The following is a 13586-nucleotide window of genomic DNA, read 5'->3' as shown; positions in this document are numbered from 1 at the left end:
CATTGGGTCCACGGAGGTGGGAAAGTTCATGTAGTTAGATTTAGTCCATTCCAATGTAATGTATCCCGACGGTCTAAGCCAGTGGTCTCCAAATTGCGGTCCTCCAGATGTTGCGAAACTACAACTCCCAGCATGCCCGGACAGCCAACGGCTGTCCGGGCATGCTGGGAGTTGTAGTTTTGCAACATCTGGAGGACCTGTAATTTGGAGACCACTGTTTTAAGAGATACTAGAAAGACACTTTGTTGCACCTTTCATTCATTCTTTACACAATCCAATTCTACTAGGGCAGTAATAGTGACAAAAAGTCTGTTACCGAATATCCTGCTGTCTACAATCCCCAGCAATTAGCTAGAATCACCTGGAGTGTGCTATTATCCTGCAGTGCCTCCGCAGGAGATATAAGGTATTGCACAATATTTAAATTAATGTATAAATGTGTCGGGTCCACAAGAGTAAATGATTTTGGAGCTTTTTGGAGCATCTCCTTGTTATTATGAGAGGATCCACAAAGGGGGTGGGGGGGGGGGTCTAACTATAATTCAGAATTTCAGAATTTCTTAATTTGTCGTCTCAAACTGTATTTTGAACTAGGTAACCCCTTTAAAGGGGTATCCCAACATAAGGTAAACAAATGCTGCAGTGGCATATAGCATTGTTTACCTGTCTGCCTCAGTTCTGAAACGACCAAGAATCTATTTGATTCGGGGATCTTAGTCCCGTACGTCATGGTTGAGCATTTGCTAAGTACTACAGTTCCCAGAATGCATGGCTTTCCCTCGGCTCTTGATCACAGTCCTCCCACCCTGCCTACTGCCCTCTCACAGCACTCATGCCCAGAGCTGTTAAGGACTTCTCATTCCAAAGCAGTGAGTCTGCAGCACCTGATGTATTCATTCCCGGTATGCTCCTCTACCTGTGACACTGTTCAGTACAAAGTATAAATAAAGTAGAGCCCGTCACTCACCAATGATGCTTGAAATGGTGAAGAGTTTATTCACATCACAAGAAAAGGTACAGAACGCATTTCGGGGGTAAGCCGAGGATGGCTTACAGCCGAAACGCGTCATGTTCCTTTTCTTGTGATGTGAATAAACTCTTCACCCCTTTAAGCATCATTGGTGAGTGCCAGCCTCTACTTTATTTATACTTTGGACTCTTTTTGCCACGAGCACCCCCCCCCCCCCCCTACGGAAGTGACGACCCATACGCCATTTCATTGTTCAGCACATGGCAGCATGTTGTAATTACAACTCATTCTCCCCAAATATCACAATAAAGAAATATATATATGACAGGGAGATGGTGATGTAGCTGTAGAGGCTGGCCAGAGGGGGTGACATCACTCAGGGGGCAGGGCTAGAACTCAGAGAATAGATCCAGCCAGGCGTCCTGAGACAGCAGATGATGATGACTGGGAGCTGCTGAGATATCACACTAAGGTCATACTGCGAAATTTTCGCCAGAGATCCATTGGGTGGCGCTAGGACCGTGCGGACTGCATTGCCATGCCCATAGATGGCAATGCATTTCTGAAAAGATCGTTCAGTGGATGCTCTGAGAAATGCATTGCCGTCTATGAGGACAGCTATGCAGTCCGCACAGTCCTAGCTCCGCCCACTTGATCTCTGGAGTAAATTCCCTCTGGAGATTCTACAAATTCCGTCCGGCCTAGTAATGAAAGGACTACACAACTTACTGTCAGGAGGGGAAAAGGAGCAATGGAACTAGAGACACCACCACATTGACAATGAAAGGACTACACAACTTACTGTCAGGAGGGGAAAAGGAGCAATGGATCTAGAGACAACACCACATTGGCAATGAGAGGACTACACAACTTACTGTCAGGAGGGAGAAAGGAGCTATGGGACTAGAGACAACACCACACTGATAATAAGAGGACTACACAACTTACTGTCAGGAGGGAGAAAGGAGCTATGGGACTAGAGACAACACCACACTGATAATAAGAGGACTACACAACTGACTGTCAGGAGGGAGAAAGGAGCTATGGGACTAGAGACAACACCACACTGATAATAAGAGGACTACACAACTTACTGTCAGGAGGGAGAAAGGAGCTATGGAACTAGAGACAACACCACACTGACAATTAGAGGACTACACAATTTACTGTCAGGAGATAGAAAGGAACTATGTAACTAGAGACAACACCACACTGATAGTGAGAGGACTACACAACTTCCTGTCAGGGGGAAATCACGCAAAAGTATGTTGAAGCCATAACACAATTTGTGATAACACTATTGTTACGCCGAGCGCTCCGGGTTCCCGCTCCTCCCCGGAGCGCTCGCTACACTCTCGCTCCCGCAGCGCCCCGGTCAGATCCACTGACCGGGTGCGCTGCGATACCGCCTCCAGCCGGGATGCGATTCGCGATGCGGGTGGCGCCCGCTCGCGATGCGCACCCCGGCTCCCGTACCTGACTCGCTCTCCGTCGGTCCTGTCCCGGCGCGCGCGGCCCCGCTCCCTAGGGCGCGCGCGCGCCGGGTCTCTGCGATTTAAAGGGCCACTGCGCCGCTGATTGGCGCAGTGGTTCTAATCAGTGTGTTCACCTGTGCACTCCCTATGTATACCTCACTTCCCCTGCACTCCCTCGCCGGATCTTGTTGCCATTGTGCCAGTGAAAGCGTTCCCTTGTGTGTTCCTAGCCTGTGTTCCAGACCTCCTGCCGTTGCCCCTGACTACGATCCTTGCTGCCTGCCCCGACCTTCTGCTACGTCCGACCTTGCTTCTGTCTACTCCCTTGTACCGCGCCTATCTTCAGCAGTCAGAGAGGTTGAGCCGTTGCTAGTGGATACGACCTGGTCACTACCGCCGCAGCAAGACCATCCCGCTTTGCGGCGGGCTCTGGTGAATACCAGTAGTGACTTAGAACCGGTCCACTAGCACGGTCCACGCCAATCCCTCTCTGGCACAGAGGATCCACCTCCTGCCAGCCGGCATCGTGACAGTAGATCCGGCCATGGATCCCGCTGAAGTTCCTCTGCCAGTTGTCGCCGACCTCACCACGGTGGTCGCCCAGCAGTCACAACAGATAGTGCAACAAGGCCAACAGCTGTCTCAACTGACCGTGATGCTACAGCAGCTACTACCACAGCTTCAGCAATCATCTCCTCCGCCAGCTCCTGCACCTCCTCCGCAGCGAGTGGCCGCCTCAGGCCTACGACTATCCTTGCCGGATAAATTTGATGGGGACTCTAAGTTTTGCCGTGGCTTTCTTTCGCAATGTTCCCTGCACTTGGAGATGATGTCGGACCAGTTTCCTACTGAAAGGTCTAAGGTGGCTTTCGTAGTCAGCCTTCTGTCTGGAAAAGCTCTGTCATGGGCCACACCGCTCTGGGACCGCAATGACCCCGTCACTGCCTCTGTACACTCCTTCTTCTCGGAAATTCGAAGTGTCTTTGAGGAACCTGCCCGAGCCTCTTCTGCTGAGACTGCCCTGCTGAACCTGGTCCAGGGTAATTCTTCCGTTGGCGAGTACGCCGTGCAATTCCGTACTCTTGCTTCAGAACTTTCCTGGAATAATGAGGCCCTCTGCGCGACCTTTAAAAAAGGCCTATCCAGCAACATTAAAGATGTTCTGGCCGCACGAGAAATTCCTGCTAACCTACATGAACTCATTCATCTAGCCACTCGCATTGACATGCGTTTTTCCGAAAGGCGTCAGGAGCTCCGCCAGGATATGGACTTTGTTCGCACGAGGCGTTTTTTCTCCCCGGCTCCTCTCTCCTCTGGTCCTCTGCAATCCGTTCCTGTGCCTTCCGCCGTGGAGGCTATGCAAGTTGACCGGTCTCGCCTGACACCTCAAGAGAGGACAAGACGCCGCATGGAGAATCTCTGCCTGTACTGTGCCGGTACCGAACACTTCCTGAAGGATTGTCCTATCCGTCCTCCCCGCCTGGAAAGACGTACGCTGACTCCGCACAAAGGTGAAACAGTCCTTGATGTCAACTCTGCTTCTCCACGTCTTACTGTGCCTGTGCGGATATCTGCCTCTACCTTCTCCTTCTCCACTAAGGCCTTCTTGGACTCCGGATCTGCAGGAAACTTTATTTTGGCCTCTCTCATCAACAGGTTCAACATCCCAGTGACCAGTCTCGCCAGACCTCTCTACATCAATTGCGTTAACAATGAAAGATTGGACTGTGCCGTGCGTTACCGCACGGAACCCCTCCTAATGTGCATCGGACCTCACCACGAAAAAATTTAGTTTTTGGTCCTCTCCAATTGCACTTCCGAAATTCTCCTTGGACTACCCTGGCTTCAACACCATTCCCCAACCCTGGATTGGTCCACAGGGGAGATCAAGAGTTGGGGTCCCTCTTGTTTCAAGGACTGCCTTAAACCGGTTACCAGTACTCCTTGCCGTGACCCTGTGGTTCCCCCTGTAACCGGTCTCCCTAAGGCCTATATGGACTTTGCGGATGTTTTTTGCAAAAAACAAGCTGAGACTCTACCTCCTCACAGGCCTTATGACTGTCCTATTGACCTCCTCCCGGGCACTACTCCACCCCGGGGCAGAATTTATCCTCTCTCTGCCCCAGAGACTCTTGCTATGTCTGAGTACATCCAGGAAAATTTAAAAAAGGGCTTTATCCGCAAATCCTCCTCTCCTGCCGGAGCCGGATTTTTCTTTGTGTCCAAAAAAGATGGCTCCCTACGTCCTTGCATTGACTACCGCGGTCTTAATAAAATCACGGTAAAGAACCGCTACCCTCTACCTCTCATCTCTGAACTCTTTGATCGCCTCCAAGGTGCCCACATCTTTACCAAACTGGACTTAAGAGGTGCTTATAATCTCATCCGCATCAGAGAGGGGGATGAATGGAAAACGGCATTTAACACTAGAGATGGACACTTTGAGTATCTGGTCATGCCCTTTGGCCTGTGCAACGCCCCTGCTGTCTTCCAAGACTGTTAATGAAATTTTTCGTGATCTCTTATATTCCTGTGTTGTTGTGTATCTGGACGATATCCTGATTTTTTCTGCCAACCTAGAAGAACACCGCCAGCATGTCCGCATGGTTCTTCAGAGACTTCGTGACAATCAACTTTATGCCAAAATGGAGAAATGTCTGTTTGAATGTCAATCTCTTCCTTTCCTAGGATACTTGGTCTCTGGCCAGGGACTACAAATGGATCCAGACAAACTCTCTGCCGTCTTAGATTGGCCACGCCCCTCCGGACTCCGTGCTATCCAACGTTTTTTGGGGTTCGCCAATTATTACAGACAATTTATTCCACATTTTTCCACCATTGTGGCTCCTATCGTGGCTTTAACCAAAAAGAATGCCAATCCTAAGTCATGGCCTCCTCAAGCGGAAGACGCCTTTAAACAGCTCAAGTCTGCCTTTTCTTCAGCTCCCGTGCTCTCCAGACCTGACCCATCTAAACCCTTCCTATTGGAGGTTGATGCCTCCTCAGTAGGAGCTGGAGCGGTCCTTCTACAAAAAAATTCTTCCGGGCATGCTGTTACTTGTGGTTTTTTTTCTAAGACCTTCTCTCCGGCGGAGAGGAACTACTCCATCGGGGATCGAGAGCTACTAGCCATTAAATTAGCACTTGAGGAATGGAGGCATCTGCTGGAGGGATCAAGATTTCCAGTTATTATTTACACCGATCACAAGAACCTCTCCTATCTCCAGTCTGCCCAACGGCTGAATCCTCGCCAGGCCAGGTGGTCTCTGTTCTTTGCCCGATTTAATTTTGAAATTCACTTTCGGCCTGCCGATAAGAACATTAGGGCCGATGCTCTCTCTCGTTCCTCGGATGCCTCGGAAGTAGAGCTCTCTCCGCAACACATCATTCCTCCTGACTGCCTGATCTCCACTTCTCCAGCCTACATCAGGCAAACTCCTCCAGGGAAGACCTTCGTCTCCCCATGCCAACGCCTCGGAATCCTCAAATGGGGTCACTCCTCCCATCTCGCAGGTCATGCGGGCATCAAGAAATCCGTGCAACTCATCTCTCGTTTCTATTGGTGGCCGACTCTGGAGACGGATGTTGTGGATTTTGTGCGAGCCTGCACTGTCTGTGCCCGGGATAAGACTCCTCGCCAGAAGCCCGCTGGTCTTCTTCATCCTCTGCCTGTTCCCGAACAGCCTTGGTCTCTGATTGGTATGGACTTTATTACAGACTTACCCTCATCCCGTGGCAACACTGTTGTTTGGGTGGTCGTTGATCGATTCTCCAAGATGGCACATTTTATTCCTCTTCCTGGTCTTCCTTCTGCGCCTCAGTTGGCAAAACAATTTTTTGTACACATTTTTCGTCTTCACGGGTTGCCCACGCAGATCGTCTCGGATAGAGGCGTCCAATTCGTGTCTAAATTCTGGAGGGCCCTCTGTAAACAGCTCAAGATCAAATTAAACTTTTCTTCTGCTTATCATCCTCAATCCAATGGGCAAGTAGAAAGAATTAACCAGGTCCTGGGTGATTATTTACGGCATTTTGTTTCCTCCCGCCAGGATGACTGGGCAGATCTTCTACCATGGGCCGAATTCTCGTATAACTTCAGAGTTTCTGAATCTTCTTCCAAATCCCCATTTTTCGTGGTGTACGGCCGTCACCCTCTTCCCCCCCTCCCTACTCCCTTGCCCTCTGGTGTACCCGCTGTGGATGAAATATCTCGTGATCTTTCCACCATATGGAAAGAGACCCAAAATTCTCTCTTACAGGCTTCATCACGCATGAAGAAGTTTGCTGATAAGAAAAGAAGAGCTCCCCCCATTTTTTCTCCCGGAGACAAGGTATGGCTCTCCGCTAAATATGTCCGCTTCCGTGTTCCCAGCTACAAATTGGGACCACGCTATCTTGGTCCTTTCAAAATTTTGTGCCAGATTAATCCTGTCTCTTATAAACTTCTTCTCCCTCCTTCTCTTCGTATTCCTAATGCCTTTCACGTTTCTCTTCTTAAACCACTCATCATCAACCGTTTCTCTCCTAAACTTATTTCTCCCACTCCTGTCTCCGGTTCTTCTGACATCTTTCCCGTAAAGGAGATACTGGCCTCCAAAAAGGTCAGAGGAAAAACCTTTTTGGTTGACTGGGAGGGCTGTGGTCCTGAAGAGAGATCCTGGGAACCTGAGGACAATATCCTAGATAAAAATCTGGTCCTCAGGTTCTCAGGCTCCAAGAAGAGGGGGAGACCCAAGGGGGGGGTACTGTTACGCCGAGCGCTCCGGGTTCCCGCTCCTCCCCGGAGCGCTCGCTACACTCTCGCTCCCACAGCGCCCCGGTCAGATCCACTGACCGGGTGCGCTGCGATACCGCCTCCAGCCGGGATGCGATTCGCGATGCGGGTGGCGCCCACTCGCGATGCGCACCCCGGCTCCCGTACCTGACTCGCTCTCCGTCGGTCCTGTCCCGGCGCGCGCGGCCCCGCTCCCTAGGGCGCGCGCGCGCCGGGTCTCTGCGATTTAAAGGGCCACTGCGCCGCTGATTGGCGCAGTGGTTCTAATCAGTGTGTTCACCTGTGCACTCCCTATGTATACCTCACTTCCCCTGCACTCCCTGGCCGGATCTTGTTGCCATTGTGCCAGTGAAAGCGTTCCCTTGTGTGTTCCTAGCCTGTGTTCCAGACCTCCTGCCGTTGCCCCTGACTACGATCCTTGCTGCCTGCCCCGACCTTCTGCTACGTCCGACCTTGCTTCTGTCTACTCCCTTGTACCGCGCCTATCTTCAGCAGTCAGAGAGGTTGAGCCGTTGCTAGTGGATACGACCTGGTCACTACCGCCGCAGCAAGACCATCCCGCTTTGCGGCGGGCTCTGGTGAATACCAGTAGTGACTTAGAACCGGTCCACTAGCACGGTCCACGCCAATCCCTCTCTGGCACAGAGGATCCACCTCCTGCCAGCCGGCATCGTGACAACTATATTAGTAAGTTATATATCTTGGGTGATATATCCTGATTCTTACTTAAATACAGATTTCTGAAACCGGAATACCCCTTTAAGTTGTTTTTTTTTCTGAATAAGGGAATGTAAAACTGGGCCAAATATTTGACATAATGTGTGTGGATCCATCCCAACAATGGTGCTAAAACCTGAGCTAATGATCTGTATAGGGAAACAAGACTATGAGAGAGGAAACAGCAGGGATCATGGAAGCCAAGGGGACGGGGAGGAATGTCATCCCTTATACCATCACACTGTACAGATCATCATCCCATAATGTATCCAAGTGCACCGAAAGGTCAATGCACTGACACATATAAGCCATTGATACTAAACAGTAAGTATTGGAAGGATCGCTGCCGAGGAAAGAAGAAACATGTCCTGACCCAACTCAGAGACGCCAGAAGGAAATCAACAGGGAACGAGCATCCAAGAATAGACATCATAAAGGATCGGGCTACAAGTAACACTGACTATAGGAAACAACACGTTATAATTAACATGTGGAAGACATTAAACGAGATGAGAAAATAATAAGAACAGGCTAAAATGACACAAGGCATCCTCATGGACGTCCTCAAATATGAGCGCAAAATACAACGAATATATCTGTGACGACCATAAACCAAGAACAAAATGTCTAAAACCTGAAAACATGGGGTTAATACCTCTCCAGAATGAAAGACAAAAATCCTCTCTCATTACTACAGGTGCTAACAGTATTGATACATTACATTTTAATATACATTCTAAATATACTTGTAAACTTCAAGTGTGAACATTGCCCACAAGCAGGGAGACCACCAAGGCGGTACTACCCTCAGGAGCAAGACAGGAGCCCCCACAACCATAGAAATGAATGTACACATTATTTTTGCCTGCAGTCACCACTAGGGGCAGACAATGGTTGAAAGAGTAAGGCGATTGAAAGGGCTCTCGTCCTGATTTGTTCCTTAAAGGAATAGTCCCATGGAAAAAATGTATCCCCTATCCACAGGATCACGCATCACAACACCGGCTCAAATCGGGAGCCGCCACATCTCCTCCATATATCTCTATGTGAGAGCCGTTCAGCTATCTGTATACTGATGCTGCTATCTCTATGGGATCAGGATGTATAATAGTTATAACCCTTCCCACCCGGCTCTACCTGTATACTGCTACTGGTATCTTTATAAAATCAGGATATATAGCAATTATACACCTTTCCTCCCAGCTCTGACTGTATACTGCTGCTGCTATCTGTATGAAATTAGGATATATAGAAGCTATACAGCTCCCCTCCCAGCTCTATCTGTATACTGCTGCTGCTATCTCTATGGAATCAGGATATATAGTAGTTATACACCTCCCTGCCAGCTCTATCCGTATACTGCTGGTATCTCTATGGGACCAAAATCTATAATAGTTATACGCCTCTCCTCCAGCTCTATCTGTATACTGCTGCTGCTATCTCTATGGGATCAGGATATATAGTAGTTATACACCTCCCTTCCAGCTCTATCTGTGTACTGCTGCTACCTTTATGGAATTAGGATATATAGTAGTTATACACCTCCCCTCCAGCTCTATCTATATACTGCGGCTATCTCTATAGGATCAGGATATATAGTAGTTATACACCTCCCCTCCCAAACCTATCTGTATACTTCTGCTACCTCTGTGGGATTGGGATATATAGTAGTTATATACCTCCCCTCCAGCTCTATCTGCATACTGCTGCTGCCATCTCTATAGGATCAGGATCTATAGTAGTTATACACCTCACAGCTCTATCTGTATACTGCTGCTACCTTTATGGGATCAGGGTATATAGTAGTTATACACCTCCCCTCCAGTTCTATCTGTATACTGCTGCTATCTCTATGGGATCAGGATTTATAGATACATATCCTCTGATACATTTTTGCTATATTTTTCTTTAATCTTTTGCTATGATTTTCTTGAAATCTGAAGAAGCTGTTACTATTTACTGCATTTGCATAAGTCACAGTATAATGCGTAACTGTTATAGGGATTTTGAAAAATCACAGCAAAAACCCTAAAAACTCTACAAAAATGCAGTAAAAATGCACAGGCTTCAAATCTTCACAAAACACCTTAGTTGTAATTATAGGTAAAAATCACTTTTGCCTCATGCCTGCCTCTATTTAGCTAAAAACAAAAACAAAAAAACATTTCGAACAAGTAAACGCATTAAAACGGTGTGTATTGTGAACTTCCCTCAACCCTTATGAATCGAAGCTGTTGGACCCCAGCCAAGTGATTACATTATCAGGTGCAGTGATGAGACTCCACACCCTCTCTCTGCAAAGCCAGAGGATTCACGGAAAATGTAGGTAATGAGAAAATTATTTCAGTGATGGATTTGGAGGAAATACGGCTAAAAACCCATGCCTGCTACATCTGCTTAAACAGGTAAGCACAAAGTGTATACAAGAACCTCTATATTATTCTATAATATAAGCAAATAATAATAATAATAATCCCAGAGTGCTTAGAGAACTGTCTATAGTGTCAGAGTTTCCAAACCAGGGTGTCTCCAGCTGTTGCAAAACTACAACTCCCAGCATGCCCGGACAGCCTTCGGCTGTCCGGGCATGCTGGGAATTGTAGTTTTGCAACAGAAGCAGAAAACCAAACTGGCTAACAGATTCCTCAATAGAAACATCTGTAAAACACAGAACAATTGTAAGAGAATGGCCGCCATATGGTGGTGTAATCTCTGGGAAGGTGTTTAGCCCACACATGGTATAGATATATATATATACTGTACTCACTAGTGTTGTCAAAAGGAATCCTCTTACAGACAGCGCCTCCACTGGGGAAAGGACAGTTGTACACCGCTCCCCCCTCCACTATCTCCGGCTGGCTGGTGTTAGCTTTGGGGGCTCCGATCAATACGCTGGTCCTGGAAGAGATCAGAATAATCATTAGTGATTGTCCGGACATTACACAGTATATGGGGGTCCGATGGGCTAATACAGGGACAGCAACTGCAGCACCAACAACATAAGGTCCCAGCTGAGTGATGGAAGGCACATACAATGAGAAATACAGCGTATATATGTGTGTGTGTATATATATATATATATATATATATATATATATATATATATATATGTGGTGCAAGGATTGGAACATGTTACTTGAAATAAGGAATAGTCCGGTGAATGAAGACAATGGAGTAAACACCAGACATAATAATGTTACCAATAATTATATCTGAACATCAGTAAAAAGATATTATAAATTATATCAAGTTTTGGAGTAGTTTTAAACTATGGTGTCTGTCTATCTTATACCTGTCTATACCCTCTATATATCTATCTATCTATCTATCTCATATCTATCTATCTATCTCATATCTATCTAATATCTATCTATCTATCTCATATCTATCTATCTCATATCTATCTATCTATCTATCTATCTATCTCATATCTATCTATCTATCTCATATCTAATATCTATCTATCTATCTATCTCATATCTATCTATATATCTCATATCTATCTAATATCTATCTCATATCTATCTAATATCTATCTATCTCATATCTATCTATCTATCTCATATCTATCTATCTATCTATCTCATATCTATCTCAAATGTATCTATCTATCTATCTATCTATCTATCTCATATCTATCTCTCTTATATCTATCTATCTATCCCATATCTATCTATCTATCTCATATCTATCTATCTCATATCTATCCCATATCTATCTATCTATCTCATATCTATCTCATATCTATCTCATATCTATCTATCTCCTATCTATCTATCTATCTATCTCATATCTATCTATCTCATATCTATCTATCTCATATCTATCTCATATTTATCTATCTCATATCTACCTATCACATATCTATCTATCTCATATCTATCTATCTCATATCTATCTCATATCTATCTCATATCTATATATCTATCTCATATCTATCTATCGCATATCTATCTCATATCTATATATCTATCTCATATCTATCTCATATCTATCTATCTCATATCTAATATCTATCTATCTATCTCATATCTATCTATCTATCTCATATCTATCTATCTCATATCGATCTATCTATCTATCTATCTTCTATTTATCTATCTATCTCATATCTATCTATCATCTCTTATCTACCTATCAAATATCTATCTATCTATCTCATATCTATCTATCTATCTATCTCATATCTATCTATCTATCTATCTATCTATCTATCTATCTCATACCTGGAGTAATACAACCCTAAACCCACAGCCAATAGCTATGGAGTAAGATTCCCCATGTGCCCATTACTATAGACAGGACAATATTACTGGTCTATATATGAATGGTTATTATAGTCATAGTCAGACCTCACACCATAATATAATCATGTAAAGTGTAAGTGACAATATCATCATAACAATCATACCTGATTCTAAACATACTGTATAATATAAATCATTAAACGGAAAAAAAAGAATAATAATATATATTTATTATGCAGTATGTTATAAACCCTAATTCTCATGGGTAGCTGGACCCTGCCAGGGACCTGGTGATGACCCCAGGAACTTCCTATAGTCCAGACAATGTATACATATATATATATATATATACACACACATCTCCATCCTCTGGACTATAGTGAGTTCCTGGGGTCATCACCAGGTCCCTGGCAGGGTCCAGCTACCCATGAGAATTATAGGAGCCTGCACAGTGTCCCCTCCAGCGCAAAAGGAAATCTGACAAGGAAAAGGAGGGGGTCTGACATTAATTGTCACTTAGCCTTGGCATACCAGGGGTTAATGACTTCCTCTGCACTTTGGGAATTGGGAACAACTGAACAGAACGAGGTATTGAGTCAGGTAAGTAACAGAGTGAGGGTGCCCTGAGCCCATGTGAGCAGTGCCAGTCTCTCAGATGCCCAGGTTGGCACAGGAGGCTGATGTTATGGTGGTCTCCCTGCCCCCCTGCAGCACTTACGTTCTGGAGTCCGGGATGTAGAAATCCACTGAGTATCCAAAATAGCTGTTCTGGGGACCACTGTACACTGTCACCTTGTCTATATCCAGGTTAAATGCCAAAGGTGCAGAGGGGCAATGCAAGAAGAGCAGCAGCAGCAGGGGCAGGGTCAGGTCCCATTCATGTAGCATCTTGTATCCAGAGGTCCTGAGCTAAGCACTGATGGAGGAGAGGTAGGACTGAGTGCTGGACTGCTGGAGCACACACTGAGCCTGATGTGACTGCAACCACTCACTCCCCTTAGGAGAGGGGGAGAGGAGGAGGAGGAGGGCTCATACTGCTGCAGCCTGTAGGGACCCTGTGCATCTCAGGGACTGCTCTTATAAGTGAGAAGAGTTACATTGTAGCCAGAACTCTGCATCCTGTAAATCCAGACACGTGACACTGTAGACCAGTGTTTTCCAAACAGTGTGTCTCCAGCTGTTGCAAAACTACAACCCCCAGCATGCCCTGACAGCCGTTGGCTTTCCGGGCATGCTGGGGGTTGTAGTTTTGCAACAGCTGGAGGCACACTGTTTGGAAAACACTGCTGCAGACAGTAATTGAAACTTATTCTGCACCATGTAAAATTGGACATGTTTCATTGTAGTCCAGTGATTCCATCTTCTTTTATATCATGTAAGATGAGACAAGTGAAATAGTAGTT

At 46.1% G+C, this 13586-nt stretch overlaps 1 protein-coding gene across 2 annotated transcripts in view; it reads right to left on the bottom strand.

Annotated features, from left to right (window-relative positions):
* ITGA8 (integrin subunit alpha 8) overlaps positions 1-13215 on the bottom strand; it is a 234461-nt gene extending 221246 nt beyond the window's left edge. For both annotated transcript variants that reach the window (XM_056519092.1, XM_056519093.1), the window contains exons 1-2: positions 12902-13215; positions 10704-10834 (exon numbers count right to left, since the gene is read on the bottom strand). In XM_056519092.1, coding sequence (XP_056375067.1) covers positions 10704-10834; positions 12902-13071 — 301 coding nt within the window. In that variant the 5' untranslated portion in view covers positions 13072-13215. The remainder of the gene's footprint in view (positions 1-10703; positions 10835-12901) is intronic.
* Between the last annotated feature and the right edge of the window lie 371 nt (positions 13216-13586).

The sequence above is a fragment of the Hyla sarda genome, chromosome 5 (assembly GCF_029499605.1).
Source record: "Hyla sarda isolate aHylSar1 chromosome 5, aHylSar1.hap1, whole genome shotgun sequence".
NCBI classification, from domain to species: domain Eukaryota; kingdom Metazoa; phylum Chordata; class Amphibia; order Anura; family Hylidae; genus Hyla; species Hyla sarda.
Note: the sequence above shows the minus strand (reverse complement) of the source record. Positions and strands in the feature narration are given on the sequence as shown.